Consider the following 18,102-nt stretch of genomic DNA (forward strand, 5'->3'; position numbering starts at 1 on the left):
AATATTGGCAGTATGCCCAGGATATAAAATGATGCATAAAGCTATGTGGCAGTAAAATATTACTGTCAAGAAACACTGCCCCTTGCAGGCTATGTTTGTAACTCTGATCTAACTGGTGTGCAATTCTGTCATGCATGTGACAGAATCTGAGGAAGAGTCAATTACAATTAACAGGGCTGTTGTGATTAATATTAAGCAAAGGAGTACTTCTTAGAACATGGCTTCCTTTTACTAATGCTTCACTTCTGAAGCGAGCAGATTAAAGCCTAAATAGGGAGGTATATGTAAGTATCACAAAAGTGTATCCATTAGAGTATTGCTGAAATACGCCTGGGGAATAGACTCTGGGCTTACAAGAATAGAGCTAACACCTGAATATGGTTCTGGTTTGTATTGCCAGAAAAGTGTCTTATCCAGCAGGACTCCTGCACAGCAGACCAGATGTACAGGAGAATTACTTAATTTTTCCCTGTTCAACAAAACAGAAAACTCTTGAATGGAAAATACTGTCCACCTTGCAATGGATACTCATCTTTTAAGAAACCTCTAGTGCACCTTTCCTGCTGCTCAGCTACATTTTGTGCAAGGTGAGACAACTTCTGTCTAAAAAGTGTACTGGAGTTCTTATTCCAGACCCATGTAAAAATCCATGGGATGTTCACCTTCGTGGTTTTAACGCCTCAGACCTGCAGTAGTTTCATATAAGCATAGAACTGTTTTGGTTGGAAAAGACCTCTAAGATCATTGAGTCCAACCATTGACCTAACACCACCATGGCCATGAAACCACATCCTGAAGTGCCATGTTCACACATTCCTTGAACATCTTCAGGGACAATGACTCCACCACCTCCCTGGGGTAACCTATTCCAATGCCTGAAATGTAATTTGCTGGTTACTACATTAAGTTATCAGATAAGGTCGTGATCTTTTACCTGGTTTTACTTGGCAGTAAATGTTCTGGGCCTTTTATCTGCAGAGCAATTGGGTATTTTGTTTTGTCATATATTACAAAACTGGAGTAGAAACTATTGACTCTTCTAAAGTTTTTTGTGAATTCAGTATGTAGAAGAGACTTCATTTTTAACAGATTTTAGGATAGATTCTACGCAGTAAAACAGAATTAATGGCTGCTTTAGGGTAGTCATTGAGAATGTTATGGCAGTAGTCACTTCTTATTTTAAAGATAATTTGAAGCATTACAGTAGGCTAGGGTTAGTCACTCAGCATTTGCTGAACTTGCTTATTATTTTCTTCCTGCTGATCACAGGAAGTTGGTAATTCATGCCTCTTAGCACAGAGTGATGCAAATGCCATTTAGCTGTTCTTGGAGCTGCAAAAAGGCAGCTTGACAAATGACATAAAATTCAGTGGGACATGCTGAGAACTAAAATGTGAGCAGAAACAATGCAGATCTGTTTTTTCTCTAATGTATGCGTGCTGGGATGGGCCAGATGTTCCAGGAGCCTTTTTTGTTTGGATGATTAGGCAGTGAGTGCTACTATGATAAGTATAATAGCCATGATAGTCTGGGAGAACCATGTGTATTCAGCTCCATATGACTGAAGGAGGAGTGCTTATAGCCAATTTTGTAGGAGAAGCCCTCATATTTTATTTTTCTATTCCTGGTTTTGCAGGAAGAAACAAAACTGCTAACCATCAGGGGTGAGAATTACTTCCTTCAGAGTTTTATTTCCTTTCATCATGGCTGAATAAATTCTCTCTTTGCTTTTTATTTAAGTGTCTGCAATATGGAAAACCTTGTTTTCCTAACTTGCAGGTAAGTTGAGAAATCAGTGTGAGGATGACTGTGTGGAATTGAGCTGCTCAGAGAAGCTGATCTGTGTCTTTCTGCCTTCTGTAGCTCCAGACTGATTCTGTCCACTTGTATTGATTTTCAGATAGGATTATTTTGGATCTATCACATAACACAACTGCACACATGAAGGCTTGAGCTGACAAGCATCTAGCTAGTGCACTGTAGGATGGCTTCTTCAGCAAATTAATTTATGGTTTGGTTTTATTATTTCTCCAAGCTACCAATAAAAAGTAAATGCTTTATTTCTAATTGTGTATGTGTAGTCTAGGGGTAAATGTAACAGCCATTCAGATTGATGTGACTTGTTAATAAAGATTAGCTACAGCTGATATTATTGCTACCATCATTGCAGTATTTGTCATCCAGAGAAATGCACCAAATACAAGCATGCAAACTCATCTTCCTTTTAATGCAAATGCCACCTCCCACTCTTGTTGACACAGGGATCAATGTGCAGGAAGCCAGCTGTAGTACTCTGAAGACCCTCCTGAGTCTTCCTCTCTACTCACTACCTCAGCCTTGTCCCCTGTTCTTTCCCTCTTCACCTTCTCAGTGACTCTCTTAAAGAATGAGGATGGGTTTTGGAGGAAAAGAGAAAGCACTGCATGACAGGAAAGGTCAGTCCTGTGTAGGGCAGGCTCATGGGAAGCCTGTACCTAGAGAGGTGGGAAAATGCGAATAAGCAAGAGGAAGGAACTGTCTTTTCCCCTGACCTTCTTGAGCTGCACTATCTCCTTTCAATTTCAGCCACTCTTCTTCTTCCACTTCCCTTACCATTCCCATGAAATCTCATGCTGCACAATCACTGCTGAGCAGTGGGCTCCACGTTGGCTATTTTTAGCTTCTCAGCAACAGAATGTTTGTGCTTTGTGACAGCGGAAAGTTGCAGTGGGAAACACATTCCGTCTCTAGCCGCTTAATTTCATCTGATTGGATTTCCAACTGCATTAGGACTCTGCATGCTTCTTCCTCAGGAAGAGCATTCTGGGTTTTATGTGAAATCTGGAAAACTTCACTGCAGCTCCTAGTAAATGATATTCAACTCAGCCCTGTGATTTTTCTGTGATGAACTAAAACTCCAGTTTCTAAGCTTTAGTGGATACCTCCAGTGAATGACCATCTGTACTAAACACACAACATAAAACTCCGAAGTTCTAGGTATTTCATTGCAACAAAACCAGCCTTGCTGTCTGTTCCAGAAAATCTTCAGCATTCCAGGGAACACAAACACATTTACAATTAAATATGCTGGAGTTTTTTAACCCCCACCCATGGCTTTGGAATGCAGAATTTGTTCTTAGATTTGAAGGGAGGAACATTTTTGCTGTGGATTTGGGTGTTTTGCAGTGTGTTTCTTGGGGTGTTGGTGGGTTTGGGGGGGTGGGTATGAGGGGGATGGGTGGATGTTTTAGTTTGTTTATTTTTTTTAGACCTTTGATATTCAGATTAAACCTCCCTTAAATTTCTTTGCTTTCCTTTAAATGTAAGGAGTGTCTTGATGTGGCCAAAGGGAAGCTTTGGGCACCGAAACCCAGAGATTATCCATTGTTGTGATTTTTCCTTTTTGGCTATCTACATAACAGGATTTTTCCTTAGCCACGAGGCAGTCTTCCTTTAAATAATTTATAGAGTCCTTGTTTTAGCCTCATGTATAATCTGGGAGAGTTTCCTCTTGGATGCAACATTTTTTCAAATCCAGAATCTCTGTTCTGTTGAAAGGCTGCTGCTTTCTCCATTGCCTACGTTATGCTGCCATCATGTTCATAATACACCAGATAATCGAACAATCCTGAGTGGATGTTTCCCTTCTGTCTTTGGTGAATTTTCTCACCTGTCATCTTGGTTTTTTCACCATGAGAACTGAGTTCTTCAGAACTGTGCATGGATGTCGACTGCAGGAGATTATTTCCTGTCTCTATTATCTCTCCCCTTAATAAGAAGAAAGACCTCAAAGGCTGCTTTCTTTTTTAGCTGAGCATAATAATTTTGCAAGTGTATTCAATGGGTTAAGCATCAGTTCACTGAGCTAGAGAGATAAGTAAAGCCCCTGGCAACACAGCTACTGTTTCACTTTTGAACAAACAGAATGTAAGGAAATGCTTAGGATAATGAACATGTGAGTTAAGGAAGCAGAAGAAGAAATCATTTTTGTAGGGAATTCAATATCTGAGTCTGGAAGAATGACAGAACAGTATTGGTAATAAATGTTAAAGAGTCTCTTTTGCATCTGAATAAATGACATATCTAGATGGAAGGAATATATTGTACTTGACCACTGAGACGAGTAAAAGTCATTATCAAACTCCTCTAGTCCCTTCCATCAGTAAACAACAGGTAAATGATGACTTTTGAACGCTTTCACACTCTCCTGCAACTCAAGGTTCTTCTGTTGTCTGTGATGTATGTGATTTCTTTACTCCTTAGGAACAAAACATTTCATTATGAAATCCTGATTCAAGGAAACAATTTTTTGGTATCAGTTATTTATGGAAGTTTCAGGTAAACAGATTCTACAGGCTTTGCTTTGGGAGAGGATCAGCAGATCTGCCTGTTAGAACATAGAGGCCTTCATGCCCTTTTGTTCCTACTTGTGCAAGTCAGAAGCAGATCCACTGAAATCCCTAGAGCTACATAAATGTGAAGCTGACTAAAGAAGGCTGATAGGTGCCAGTGACCTGAATTTCACAGAATTTGTGGTTTATAGTCTATGACAGCATGACAAGACTTGTGCCTCCTGAGCCTCCCACATGTCTACCAGCCATGAAAGTGGCCTTTTAGCAGAAGTAAAGTTTTAGGTTGGGAACTAGGATAGGGCTGCCTTTTTTCCCCCAGATATCAGGAACTTAAGAAGTAACTGCTCAAAAAAATTGTACATAAGGTTGCTGAAATTGCAGGTAGGAGTCTAGCACACACCAGCCAATGTCAGTGCCATGTCTGTGCATGCAACTGTAATTGCACAAGGGAATTATTTCTAGCTATCTGTACACATTTGTAGGAATGCTGGTGTGTGAGTTTTTCTGTATATACTATCAGTAATCTTTTTAGAAGGTCGGTGTTTCAAGCTAGCAGCTAGGATTTACACCAGTGGTAGCTTCTTTGGGGACAAAGATTCAGTCAAACAAAAGGCCTTGTATGTGTGTATGTCTGTAATAATCCCTAGTACCCCTTATTAGATACTAGTAGTAATAGAGTTGTTATTAATGAGTCAGGAGCAGATTTCTTTTCCTAATAAATTAAGTATTGATCAAAATTTCAAAGGTCATAAATAGGTTTTCTACCTTTCAAGTACTCATATCAACTCTTTTTCCCTTTCTGTCATGTACACAGAAACTGTTCTTTGCTCTTTTCTAAACTGCAATGGACCATAACCTGAATAGTTAAATGGTTAACTCATATTGTTATCTTTTCCCCACTACTATAAAACCATTGTGAAGTTCCCCTGCTACAGACTGTGCTCTGTTAATTAGATTAACCAACATCTTTGGGAATTAGTGCTCATTAATGCAAAAATTCAGCGGTGTTGAAAGAATGACCTTTTGAGAATGATGCTCTATTCACACTTCACTAGTGAGTCTTTTTCAGTCTAATATATGCAAGTTCACAACACCCTAACAACCATTTCCAGTTGTGCTAATGGAATACATCTGATCAAAAGGAGTCTTGAAACCGTGGTCCAAGGTGGTCACTCAGCACAGAGATGTTCTTTGGGTATTTTATCTGTCTTAAGGAACTAAGTAGTTTGGCTAGGTCTGTGCTGGGAGTGAGAATGTGTGATACAGGTGAAGGAAAGAAGATGGCCAGCATAGCATCAACAAGGAGGAATATCTTAGTTTTTTCAGGGCAGGGGGTGTGGGATGGATCCTGTTTGGGAGAGAAAGTGAATAAATCCCTAGCTGGAAGTGCTTTGCTTTTATTTTGGGAGCAGTTCTGAAAGAGAAAGGGCTCTGCTAATTAAGAAACAGAATGGGAGAGATTTAAACTGACTGAATGATTAGTCCTACTTTTAGCTGCTAAAATTAGTAACACTAGAAGGCAGAGGGATCTGAGAAGAAAATCTCAGAGCCTTTTAGGAGGAATAGATTCTATTTTTATAACAGTGGCCTGGGTAGTTCTGCTGTCAAAGTTCTTTTACTCGGTTGGCCACACAATATTCTGCTAGGATGTCCAGAGCATCCTCAGGGATGATCAGACTGGTTCGTTCCTATTTAATAGTGCATTAGCAGCAGCAGAAATCTGACATTTACTACACAGCATTTTACTGAAGCTCTTCAAAGAGGTATTTTGCTTTAGATGTAGACTGTTATCTCCTAGAGTCTGCTTCAGGAAAACATTAATATTTCTAGATGGTGTCTTTTCATTTGTATAGGTTCTTTAGGCTATATTTCAGTGTATCCTGAGGAGAATTAAGTTGTCTAGAGCAGTCAAGAGAGTCAGTTTTGTGTTCTTGATTACTCAGTGGGGAGCTCCTGCCTTTGTCTGGTTACAACAAGGCATGTAGGAAAACCCCCTGCATTATTTCATTCCTTTTCATAGCTAAGTTCTCTTATCTGAATGGTGACCATCTTTGATACTCACAGGTGATAGAGTATTTTAGGTGACTCAATTAGCAGAAGTAAAAGGCCAGTATTTAATGTACTAACAAGAGAAAATGAAAAGGTGCTTGTAACACTTGTAGCATCCTAATTACTGTGGAAGATAAGAGACAGGAAATCTATATAAGGGGAAACTTTTAAGTGGGTGTCATTTACATTGCATTGTTGTAGATAGTTTTGCCATGACTCTAGAGGGCTTGAGTGTGGGTTGACTGTGGTGATGTTTTATTCTAAACACAAATATGTTCTACAATGTGCCAGCAGCAACCTTCCTACCATTCTTTCATTTCAGCCCTGTGATCATACAATCACAGAATGGCTTAGGTTGGAAGAGACCTTAGAGATTATCTATTCCACCACTTTTGACTTTATACAGTCTGTAATAGTTTGGGAGTGAATCTTTGTCACCAACAATCCTACTGCATGTTCCCCATGTTCCTCTGGCACGTTGATTCTCCTTTGGATAACAGGAATCATTAAGAGAAGAGAGGGAGAAGTAGTCATGTAGATCTACATGGTCCTGCTGTGGGGGAAATGTGTTTCTGATCTTAGGTGAGATAACTAGTTCTATTAGAAGCAAATAAGTGAGATGTATCCTGAGATATTTTAGTGTTACTGTGGTATCATCAATCTCCTCCAAACTTACTAGTTATCGCCAGGGTAGCGTGATCACTTAGAGGGTTTTTTGCCTGCTTCAAGTGGCAAATGATCTATTACCTACAGTAGAAATAGCACGGTAAAGGATGATAAATGATTCTATGTATGGGTACACCAGGGGGATATGTGTACGTGGGAGGCAGCAAAACACATGCTTGTCCTCTGAACATTTTAAAGCTTTCTCAGAAACTCTGCTAGAATGTACCTGTGTTAGAGCCCATGTGGTTAAACAGCCCCAGCAGGCTTCCTGTCTCTTACGTCTGCAGTCTGCCTTTCAGTTTTGCAGTTGTTCTCTGAAGTCCCTTATTGTATGCCTGAAGCAGTGAGACTAAAACACAAGCATTATACTTACAAAAACCAATCTGGTTCCTATTTGGTGTTTCAGAAAGCACACAAGTGCAGATTTCTGCATTTAAAGAAAAAAACCAGACTTCAATGTTAAAGCATTCTTGTCATTTCAAGACAAGAAACTGGTTTTAGCTGTGAGAAAACTTCTCTGTCAGAAAGCTTGGTTTAAAGTGATAACAATAGCCTGAAGATTTGGGTTCTAATTCTGAATTACTTACTGCTAAAAGACAAGTTCACTACCCCAACCTCACAGGAATAACCAGTGTAATAAAACAAATCGTGTAAAGCTGTGTAAGAAAGATGTGTTAGAATGCTTTGGTGATAGTTTGTTGCTCTGCAATTCCATAGTCTGTGTTACAGAATCACTCCTTTAAACTCCCTTTCAGATACTAACATTTTTGCAGACACTCTAACAGGTTTTCATCTCCCCACTTATTTCAAAGAGCTTTTCTCACAACTGCACAGCCGCTGAACCTGTTTCCTAAGTGCAGATGACAGCTGCTTTAAACATGATCTTCATTGTGAAATGACATTTAGTTAGAAAATGAAATGAATGTTCCATTTCCTTTCCCTCAGAGTTACGGAATGAGTGCTGTGGTTTACTTCAGTGACTTCTTTTGCTGCAGATACCACGACGATGAGTGCATCAAGGAAGTCGATAACTGTGCTTAATACTATTTGTTTTTCTTCCACAGAGAGCAGGGGACACAGTCAGTGGAGACACTGAAAGGTAATTACTTCTGTTCTTCTGGATTTTAATGTATTCATCATCTAGCTATGAATGATATTTGCTGCTTTACTTGTGGAAATGTTATTTGCAACACTTAAGGAGTAAATTTTCAGGGTTTAGTAATATTATCATTTATATCCTTCAGTGAATGTCCTAACATCAGATATATAGATTACAAAGGCTGAAAAAATACTTCAGATGTATGTTTATTGAAGATCACTGGGGGGAAAAAATACTACTACCCACAGTAATAGGTGTTTTCCTTTCTGTTTATGTTTGTTTGTTGTCCTTTTGAAATGTAGTAGTAGTTCAGAATCACCCTGAGGATGAAAAGCAGAATGTGTGGCTAGATTTGGGGTTTTTAAATAGCAGGCAGAATTTGTCAATGATCATCTACATGCTAATTCAGGCTGCACAAATATTGCTGCTCATATTTGCTAATGGGAGCTTCAGTTTGTCCCTCATGTTGGAGTTCAATCAATCAAGTCTAACAAATACAGCAGTGATTTCTGACTTTCCTTTGCAGTAGATCTGATGACATATGTTCATGCTCTGGTTGCATCCAATGAAAGAATAAGTTTGAGATAACAGATACTTGGGTATCATAGTACCTCAAAATGAAGCTTAACTAGAGTCTGCTCATATGGCAAATTATTCTGTTTCCCATTTTTCATCCTGTATGTGGCCTAGACCTGTTTAAGAAGCTAAACCATGCATGGATATAACATAATTAAATACACTTAGAGTGTTTTCACCAAAGTGGTGGTTTTCTTCAGTGGTATAAATACCACTTTACAGCTTGAAGTCTGAGGTGCAACACTACTGGCTGTTAATCACCTTGTACCTGCTTTTTCAGGTCTGTCTGCATTTCCACCTCTTTATATCTGTGTAAGCACTGCAGTTCCTTTCAAAGGCCAATCTAAGGGTAGGAATTCAGTGGTTTCCCCAGTTGTAGGGTGCTGTGCATACCATAATGGCATTCAATTAAACTGAGTAGCACTGCTATCATAGAGGGAATTGGGGTTAAAATGAGTTTGAAAAACTTTTCATAGGGCAAAATTCAACTAAATCTTATAAAAGACAGTTTTGTCTCTCCATTGCCACCACTGTAGTAGTCCATTACCTCATCAAACACACCTCAGCTAAATGCAGATTCTGCTTTTTACAGTTAATTAAGCATAGTCCTGCTCAGCATCCACTTCTAGGCCCCTCATTTTAAGAAGGACCTCAGGGAACTGCTTGAAAAAGCCCAGCACAGAGCCACAAAAATGATGAAGGGCGTGGAATATCTTCCTTATGAGGAGAGCCTGAGGGAGCAAAGGACTCTCTAGCTTGGAGGAGAGTGAGAGGTGACCTCATTCAGGATTGTAAAAATGTGAAGGGGGAGTGCCAAGAGAATGGAGTCAGGTTCTGCTCAGTGATGCCCAGTGACAGGACAAGGGGCAGGGTGAAAGTTGAGGCATAGGAAGTCCTGTGGAAGAATGAGGAAAATGTTTTTCACTGTGAGGGTGACAGAGCCCTGGAACAGGCTGCCCAGGGGATTGTGGATTCTCCCTCTCCGCAGATATTCAAAACCCACCTGGATGTGCTCCTGTGTGATCTGCTCTAGGTGATCCTGCTCTGGTGGGGTGGTTGGGCTGAATGATCTTTCAAGGTCCCTTCCAACCCCCTCCCTTGATTCTGTGTGACCCTGTGATAGTAGTTTGCTTCAGCTCCGAGCGGAAGCAGCATCCATCTTGTAAAAGGCCGGGGTTACGTGAGGGGGAAGTGTGTCATTCTCAGTCACTTTTTTAGCAGGTGGATTCCACCTTTTGCCCTTACCTCTTACATTGACATTTTCAGAACTTTGAGTTTTCTCTAAATCTTATGCATTGACTTTTTCCCCTTAGTCTCCCAACTATTTCACACCAGGTGCTGTTGTCTTGTTTCCCCTCACACTTCTTTCTCCTTGCTTTTTGTAGCTCCCTTTTCTCACCTTCTTTATTCCAGTATGGCTGCTCCTTCTCCCAGGTCCTACCTGACTTCTCCAACAAAAAGAAATCACAGGCACCTCTCTTCAAAAAGTCATACTTGTCATTCCTTTTTATTTCTTCCTTCTCCATACTCAAGAGTTTCTTGCAGCCACAAGGAAGAGCTGCAAAGGAATTTTGTTCTTCATAGAGTAAAGCATGTCTAATTATTCCGAGTGGCCTGCACATGCTCAGTTTGGCAGGGACATTATAATCCAGATGGAACATCCTTGGCGGACAGGACACAAGTCTCTGCTGGGCATCTGCCAAGAGATATTTTCCAGGGACATATGACTTGATGAAGTTTTGGCAGACTTTCATAGCAAAAGGCTATTCTTTTCTTTTCCAGCAGAAGGCTGTTCTTTTATGTCCTTTTATAGCATGACTGACTCTCCCGTTCCTAATCCCTCTCCCACACATTTTCAACTTCAGGTCCAAAACCTGACCATATTCTATCTTTTCAGTATGTTCAGAAATATTTCAAAAGCGGCAGAGTTATATCTTCTTGCTCCTAATAACCTTCTTTTCAATGGCTTAAACAGTTTAAACCAAAATAAAGACCCATTTCATAGTCTTATCCTATATAGTTGACTGTATGGAGAACTGGAGACAAGCCGTGTGGATAGACACAGATATTTGGATGAAATAGCATTATCTTCCTTAACTGTGCAGTTGTCTATTGAGTTTCCACCATATGATTGCATCTTTTGTTTGAAATAAGCTAAGAAAGCCCAGCAGACAGACATTTCATGCATGTAGTAGAATGTACTGCATGCTGCAGGGAATATATAGCAAGAACACCAGCAGTTATGTGAGAAATGCAAGACTACAGAATGGTGCTATGAATAGCTAAGGTTTTAAAACTCATCAGAAGAGGAAAATTTAAAGCAAGTCTAGCAGCTTTTTTTTCTAGCCTTGAGCAGAGTAAAAGCTCAGGTGTTTCTGCATTACAACTCTGCTTTCTTCCAAACCCTTTTGTCACATCTGCATCAAGTATTTGGCCCAATACTATGCACAGGGCTGGACTGTCCCCATCAGTGCAGAGCACCCACGCCCCTCATGACAAGACACTGTCCTTTCACACATTAAATTCTGCCCCTTTCTGACCAATGCACAAATCTGAGCTCCACTTTTAAGCACTCATGTGGTTAGAAAAGTAGGGCAGCCACAGGCAAGTTGTGACTGCTCACTTCTGAGCAGGTGGCATGGTTTAGGAAATGACATGCTACAATTGGAGGTGGAATCACTAAATGTGTGAGTGTTCAGAGCTTTTAGGGAGGCAAGCTAAATTAAATGCAACCTGGTCTAGTGGAAGGTGTCCCTGTCCATGGCAGGGGGTTGGAACTAAATGATCTTCAAGGTCCCTTCCAGCCTGAACCATTCTATGAGCCTATGAATCTACAAAATGCTTCCTTTTCACCAAAAGCAGTTTGCCCTGTTCATTATTGTTTCACAGATGAAAGGGGAAAAGGGCATTGAACATGCTGCAGCTTTTTTGCAGACAAATATCTGACTATCAGCTTAGCAGGGTGCACTGTGTTCTTTGATCTTCATTTCACTGTAGGAGGTTTTTTTCCCTAGGAATAGCTAAACCTGGACATGGGTGGATTCAAGATGTGCCTGCAAAATGTAACTGTAACATCATTACAGAGGCCTTGGATTCGAAGGCTCTGCTTAGCCAACCACACAGGTCTGCCAGGGGGAAAGAAGGCAGAAAAGCATTTTATCAGTCAGCCATTGCACAACTGCTAGTTGAAAAAGCACAGGCTTTATGAATATTTGCACTTACATTGCCATGTGAAAATGCTGCTTAGGTGCTTCCTCACAACATGTTTTGTCTCTGTAAATATTGATGCTTAAAATTGTTTTAATCATGTCCACAGTGGCAGGCTCTGGAAATTATTTAATGCTTAGTAATGATTAATGCTGGAGAGGTAAGAAGAGAGAAACATTTTGGAAATACCTTTTAGTCTTGACATTGGTTTGCTGTACGTGCTACACCTGGACCGCAGTGCCTGCAGGACAGATGCATCTGAGCTAGCTGGCTCTTACTGAAGTATCAAGTAATAGCCTGTGGCATAGTCCCAAGCCAGAGGCTGAGCCAGCACTAATCCGAGGAGGGATTTCAAACTCACTACAAAATACTCAATAATTAATTTGCAGTGAGAATTCACTTGTTGTGATGGCACTATGTTACATAAGCTGTGGAGGCTCAAACAGCGTAAATAGAAATCATGAACCTGTGCAAAGTGGTAACAAATGCAGTCCTGACCAGGTAGGTAAATCCAAATTGCTGCCTGTGTGAACCAGCCACAAGGAGATTTCACACTGTACCTACAATAGCTTTCTGCACAAATGTTATTTTCTAATATGCTGAATTTTCCTCAAGTTAATTATTTCCCTTTCTCTTCTGTAACAACTCTTTTCCTAAAGAGAAAGGTGAGGAATAACTCAACCAAACATGACACAGAGTATTTCAAGCAGAATAGACAACATTTGATGGTTCCTCTATGTCTACATTAATTGGTTCTGTCACTTTCACACAGATAATTTACTTGTCTACAGAGCAGAAAAGATCAGTGTTTCTTCTTCTGTGATCTGGAGATCTGTACATCTGAGAGATAATTAGATTTGGGGAGGAGTATTTGATAGACAGAAAATATTGCAAAAGAAAGCAGCAAAACCAAGTAAACAAAACAAACAAAACCAAACAAAACCCACAACTCCCCAAGCCCCCAAAACCAAACCAAAGCCCACTGCTCCAGGCTGTTGAAAACAATTCCCAAATAGAAAATTAAGCTCACTACACTCTAGGAGACCTATTCCTGACCTTTCATAAGATGCCAGCTTTTGAAGAGCTTCCACAAGCTTGACTGCAGACTGGTTCTATAACTATACAGCGTTTTTGCTGTGAAGTCTGTGGCTGCTGTAAGGTGACACATCATTGTCTTTGCGTGGAAGCACATAAAACTTGACTATGGACTTCTGAGATAAAGCCACAGATGTATTATTCATTTTGTGTATTGGCTGAGAGAAAGGATGGAAGCATTGAAACAGACACTTTCCAGATGGGTCACAGTCGTGATTAAAGAAACAGACCAGAAATCAGGGGGGCAATGCCCAGCAGAACCGAATCACTTTCATGGCATTCTCTTGGGCAGACACAAATGGAGCACTAAGGACAAAATCTGCCTTGCAGTGGTGTGGGCATCTGTCCCTTCCTTTACCAAATGTTGTGAACTAAACTTTTTTGGGTTTCAGTTGTTGCTTTCAATCCTTGGAATCTACAGACAGCTCAGAACTTCTAAGCCTTGCCTATTAACTTCTGTGATTTTAACTTTAATGTTATGCATCCTTTCTTTTCACTGCACTCTGGACCCATAGTTTCTTTTAGCTGACAATGAGCAGTTGTTTCTGATGGCAGATTTCATCTCTTGTAACAATGGAATGAGAAAATGACTCTTCCTCTCATGCTGACTTGAGTCAGAACTGGAGAACGTGTTTAAAATGTCCACAATCCTTTTATTCCTTTTTCATTTCCCCCTCAATTCCTTCCCCATTCTTATACTCCTTTTTACAGGACACACAGAAAAACATTCACAGTTCTAAGGTATTCCCACTTCTCTTTTTCCTTACTTTTGAAAACCTGAGGGGGAAATTGTCTGATCTAGCACAGAAATTCTTAGACACACGGAAGCTGACCCCTATCCAGTGTCCCATTTCCATCAATGACCAATACTATTTGCAATCGTATAAGGAAAGGCCTCTGGTGATCCTTCCCTGCTTCATGCTTTAGCCTTTACAGAACTGCAGGAGAAAGCTCAGGTACACTGCAGATAGTTTGTCTGCACTTTAAAGTCTGTATAAACCTTTGGTATCCATGATATCCTGTAGCAAACTCTTGTGGAATGCTTTGCTGCAGAGTAGTTGTGTGTTAAAGAATGAAGGGTCAACACAAAAGGAGCAAGATTGGTATCATTTATATAGCTCCTTTATTCAAGGAGACGTTGAATATTTACTCCATCATTGAATATTTACTCCATCTTTACCCTTTTCAGGACATTCCTGGGTTCATAACACTCCATGGCATTGCCCTCAGAGAGCTGGATGAGCTTTCCTTCAGTTTCCCTCTGTCCCCTTTGATGTCTCTCTGTAATAGGAATATTGATGTTAAAAAGCATGAGGAGCCTATGCTGGGCAAGCTTACTTGGTGTTCATATTGTTGCTGAGAGTTTCTAGTCTTTCCACATCAGGATGATTTCTGGGCCAGCAGAAAATATTCACCAGACTTCTTTCCAATACAAAGTATAGGTCTTTTATTCCTTGTTTTCCAGCCAGGAAGATACTGTTAGGTTATCAGTACTGCAAAAATATTACTCTTTTTCCTGACTTTCTAATTAAATGCTAAATTCATGTGATCCTTCTGAAGTCCCTGGTGCTAAGTGCTTCCAGAATATGAACAAGGAAGTGGTAGGGAAAGAACAGAACTAAAGAAGATATTGGACTTTCTCTGTACCTGACAAACATATCTGACAGTCATGTCAAGTTTGGCCTGACAGTTGTATACTTATTAATGTTTGGGTGTTTATGGATGTGCTTACACACTGCTAACACTAAGATACTCCAAAAGTAGCTGGAAGGAAGACATGTACTGATCAGTTTGGATTATCCTTGATTTGATTCTGTCATGACATGGGAAGGAACCAACTTTGCAACACACAGAACTCATATGAGTCTTTCCCAGACATCAGACTGTAAGTTCAAATACACATCTGCAAGCTGCTACATTTTACAATGCAAAATTGCTAGATGAATTTGTTTCTACCTTTTTCCTGTTGAAAAATATTCTTATTCTTTCCCATTTTTAACCTGGACACTGGGAATTTGCTATACCTGTGTCAAATGCTGTTAATGCTGAAGGAGCAATGATTTCCGTGTCCTAACACTGTAACTCCTCAAAGGCAGGAACTGCATTGGTTGGTTTGGAATCTTAGCTGATCAGGTTTGGGTATTTCCAGGCCCATGATTGACTCAGAACAAGATATTCTCAGATTGTTGGTTTTTTCCTGTAGTTATTTGACACCTTTCTTCCTCTCTGTCCTAGATATGCAAGTTCTGCCATTGACCATCAAGGAAGCACATCCATGAGGAAGGTAATGGTTTATTCATGTACTTTAAGAAAACAAAAAAATCCCCAGCAGTTCATTGCCAGGTTTTGAAAGGATACTTAAGCTATCACAAGCCTTGAAATTTGGCTATTTGACAAAACACCTGAAAAGGAAAAGCTAGGATTAATTTACACAGTCAGAAAATTGGTACTTTGGGTTGGCAGGAGAGTCAGAAAGCTTCTCGGTTGGAAGGAACCTCTGGAAGGAAGTTTGCCCTGAAAGTAAAGAAACATTTTAAAACTGACTGGCAGGGAGATATGAGATTAAGATTTTCAAAGGCTTCTCCTGGTATCAATTTTGAAGGTCTTCAATGAAAAATATACAGACATCATTCGATTATTTAGTGTTTTGCAAGTGTTTCATGCAAAGGACAAACAACAGAGCCTTCATTTATAGAATGCCTTCATTCTGACCTAGCTTTTGCAGTAAGTAGGTGCTAAATAACTTCTGCCACATGTTTTTCTGGCTCCCAAATACTTACAAAGTGAAGCTCAGGACCAGCAGCCATAGTGGAAGCTGTATAACTGCATTCTCTGCAGCCTGGGGAAACTGCAGTCATGCTTACTGACACACTTCCCAGTCTGCCAGTCCCTACATTGCCTGTTGCCTCCACGGGGAAACACTTGGACCTGGAGCTGTTCCTGGGATCCTGGCACTACAAATAATCTAATGCATGGGATGGGAGGAGATCAGCACCGTGTGCTCTGCCATGTGCTGTGCTGGTGAATGCACTGATGGCTCTGTTTGGAAGTCAGCAGTGGTTTTCCTTAACAGCTCCTAAGGTTCAAAACAGCAGAGGTACGAGCAATCAGTTTTCTATAATAGCCTGGTTCTTTTCAGTCTGACAGGTGACTGAACCTCTGGTCTCCAAGGCATCTTTAAACCACAGCATAACTTCTCATTTGGCAATTCTGTGACAGAACTCCTACTACTGCACTGGGATTATGTTGATTTAGCTTCTTGTAGCACAGATTCAATCCTATCTTCTTTTTTTTCCTTCCATGATGCGCTTCTTTTGAGGTAGGGGTGGGAGTGCATGAGTTTGTTTAACGTTCTACTTTGTGTTGTGGTTTTGAGAAGAGAGCTTAAATGCTGACAACCAGAGTATGTTCTCACATCTTCTGTTTCCCACAGCAGCTCTGAGTCACTGTGAAGCTGCTAGTTCTGATCCTTTCCTTACAGTGTTTATCACAAAGTTAATTATATAGTAAGGCCTTTGTCTCTCAGAGTATTAACTTGAATTTTATAAGTTAGTAGAGCTACTGAAGTAATGATCCCAAGGTGTTGCATACAGGTTCACAGGTTGCATTGGGTTAGAAGGCACCCTCAAAGTACATCTTGTCCAACCCCATCAGGCTGCTCTGGGCCATATCAAGCCTGCACTTGAGCGTCTCCAGGGACAGGGCCTCAACCACATCCCTGAGAAATCTGTTCCAGTGTTTTACCACTCTCATTGTGCAGAACTTCCTCCTAGGGTCCAACTTAAATCTGCCCTGCTCCAGTTCCAAACCATTGACCACCATCCCATCATTACAAGCCCTTCTAAACAAGCCCTTACACTTTCTTTAGCTTTCCTGCTTTGCATACATTGTGTGTATACATAAACACAACAGAGTAAGACTAACTTTCAGAAGAGCTAATATTTTCAGCTCTCCTTGATTTGCTGTGCTTGTATTTTCACTATTTTTATACTTTTATATTGACTGATGCACAGCAGTTTCTGGTGAGTGTGCTACTGTCTATACCCTCCAGTTCTTCCATTCTTCATACAGTCCTCTAGATTTAATCACATATGAAAACTGTAATTTAATTATAGGGTTTCATTCCTTCCTAATTCTTTTAGCCTGAATTGTGAACAGATTTGATGATCTCTTTTTCAGACACAGACATTTGCTCTGTCCTAATGCATTTTAATGTAGAAAGAGGAACATTCAACCAATTTTCAGTCACAGTCACCACAGAACTCTAGCTGGCACAATGTGACTGACCAGTGCTGCTGCAGTGACTTGCAATACATCAATAAAAACTCCCAGTGTTGCTGAACAGCTTTAATACTTCCTCCCAGACTTACTTTTGTTTGCAAGCATTTATCTTTGTCTTCTCTAGTGCTCAAAGCATAGACAAATTTGCAGTTATCAGGTTATGTCACCTGTCAGCATTACAGCATTTTTGTGAAGCATCCCTGGACTGTGACTGACTGGGAGCACAGGCTGAGATAACAGAAGACAGAAAGCTGCTGCTCTCTGAGCCAGCTCTCTCAGAAGTCAAGAATGGCTGATTTCTGCAAGTCACTAGAAAATGTTGATGTCCTACCCTACAAACTAGATAGCCTGCAGAAGGGTTGCAAGTAGATCTGTGCGTGTGCTAAAACCCTCCCTCCTCCTCCACTTTCATTCCAAATGAAAGCTTGCTTCTCCAATAACTGCAGTCCTCCTTTCAGCTGTTGCTTTCCTCCAGTGCTTAATTGTGGAATTCTTTGTTATCCTAAATATTGCTTTGGTTTTGTATTTAAATTCTAATCCCCAGATATTTTCACTTTCCATACTGTGACATTTATTTCATGTATTGTACCACCACTGTTGTTGAGGGCTTCTGTAGCCTGCATTTGCTTTTGGACCACGTGGTGAGAAGCTGTGGAAAGGCAGGGGAAGCAGTCAGATGATCTCTGGGAGAAGATCTGTGGTCTAGGAGGTGTCAGTATTTAAAGCAGCATAGTTATCTGTCAGTGTCAGTGACTGAGATGCCCTTCTCCTTGGCCCTCTACTCAGCTGTTCGCTGTC

The 18,102-nt window shown here is 40.5% G+C and overlaps 1 protein-coding gene across 1 annotated transcript in view; it reads left to right on the top strand.

Annotated features, from left to right (window-relative positions):
• LOC137450774 (connector enhancer of kinase suppressor of ras 2-like) overlaps positions 1–18,102 on the top strand; it is a 199,007-nt gene that overhangs the window by 149,637 nt on the left and 31,268 nt on the right. Inside the window, exons 14-15 of the mRNA XM_068157671.1 lie at positions 8,111–8,145; positions 15,259–15,307. Coding sequence (XP_068013772.1) covers positions 8,111–8,145; positions 15,259–15,307 — 84 coding nt within the window. The remainder of the gene's footprint in view (positions 1–8,110; positions 8,146–15,258; positions 15,308–18,102) is intronic.

This window comes from Melanerpes formicivorus, unplaced genomic scaffold (assembly GCF_026170545.1).
Source record: "Melanerpes formicivorus ecotype bairdi unplaced genomic scaffold, bMelFor1.0.p_v2 SCAF_37, whole genome shotgun sequence".
NCBI classification, from domain to species: Eukaryota; Metazoa; Chordata; class Aves; order Piciformes; family Picidae; genus Melanerpes; species Melanerpes formicivorus.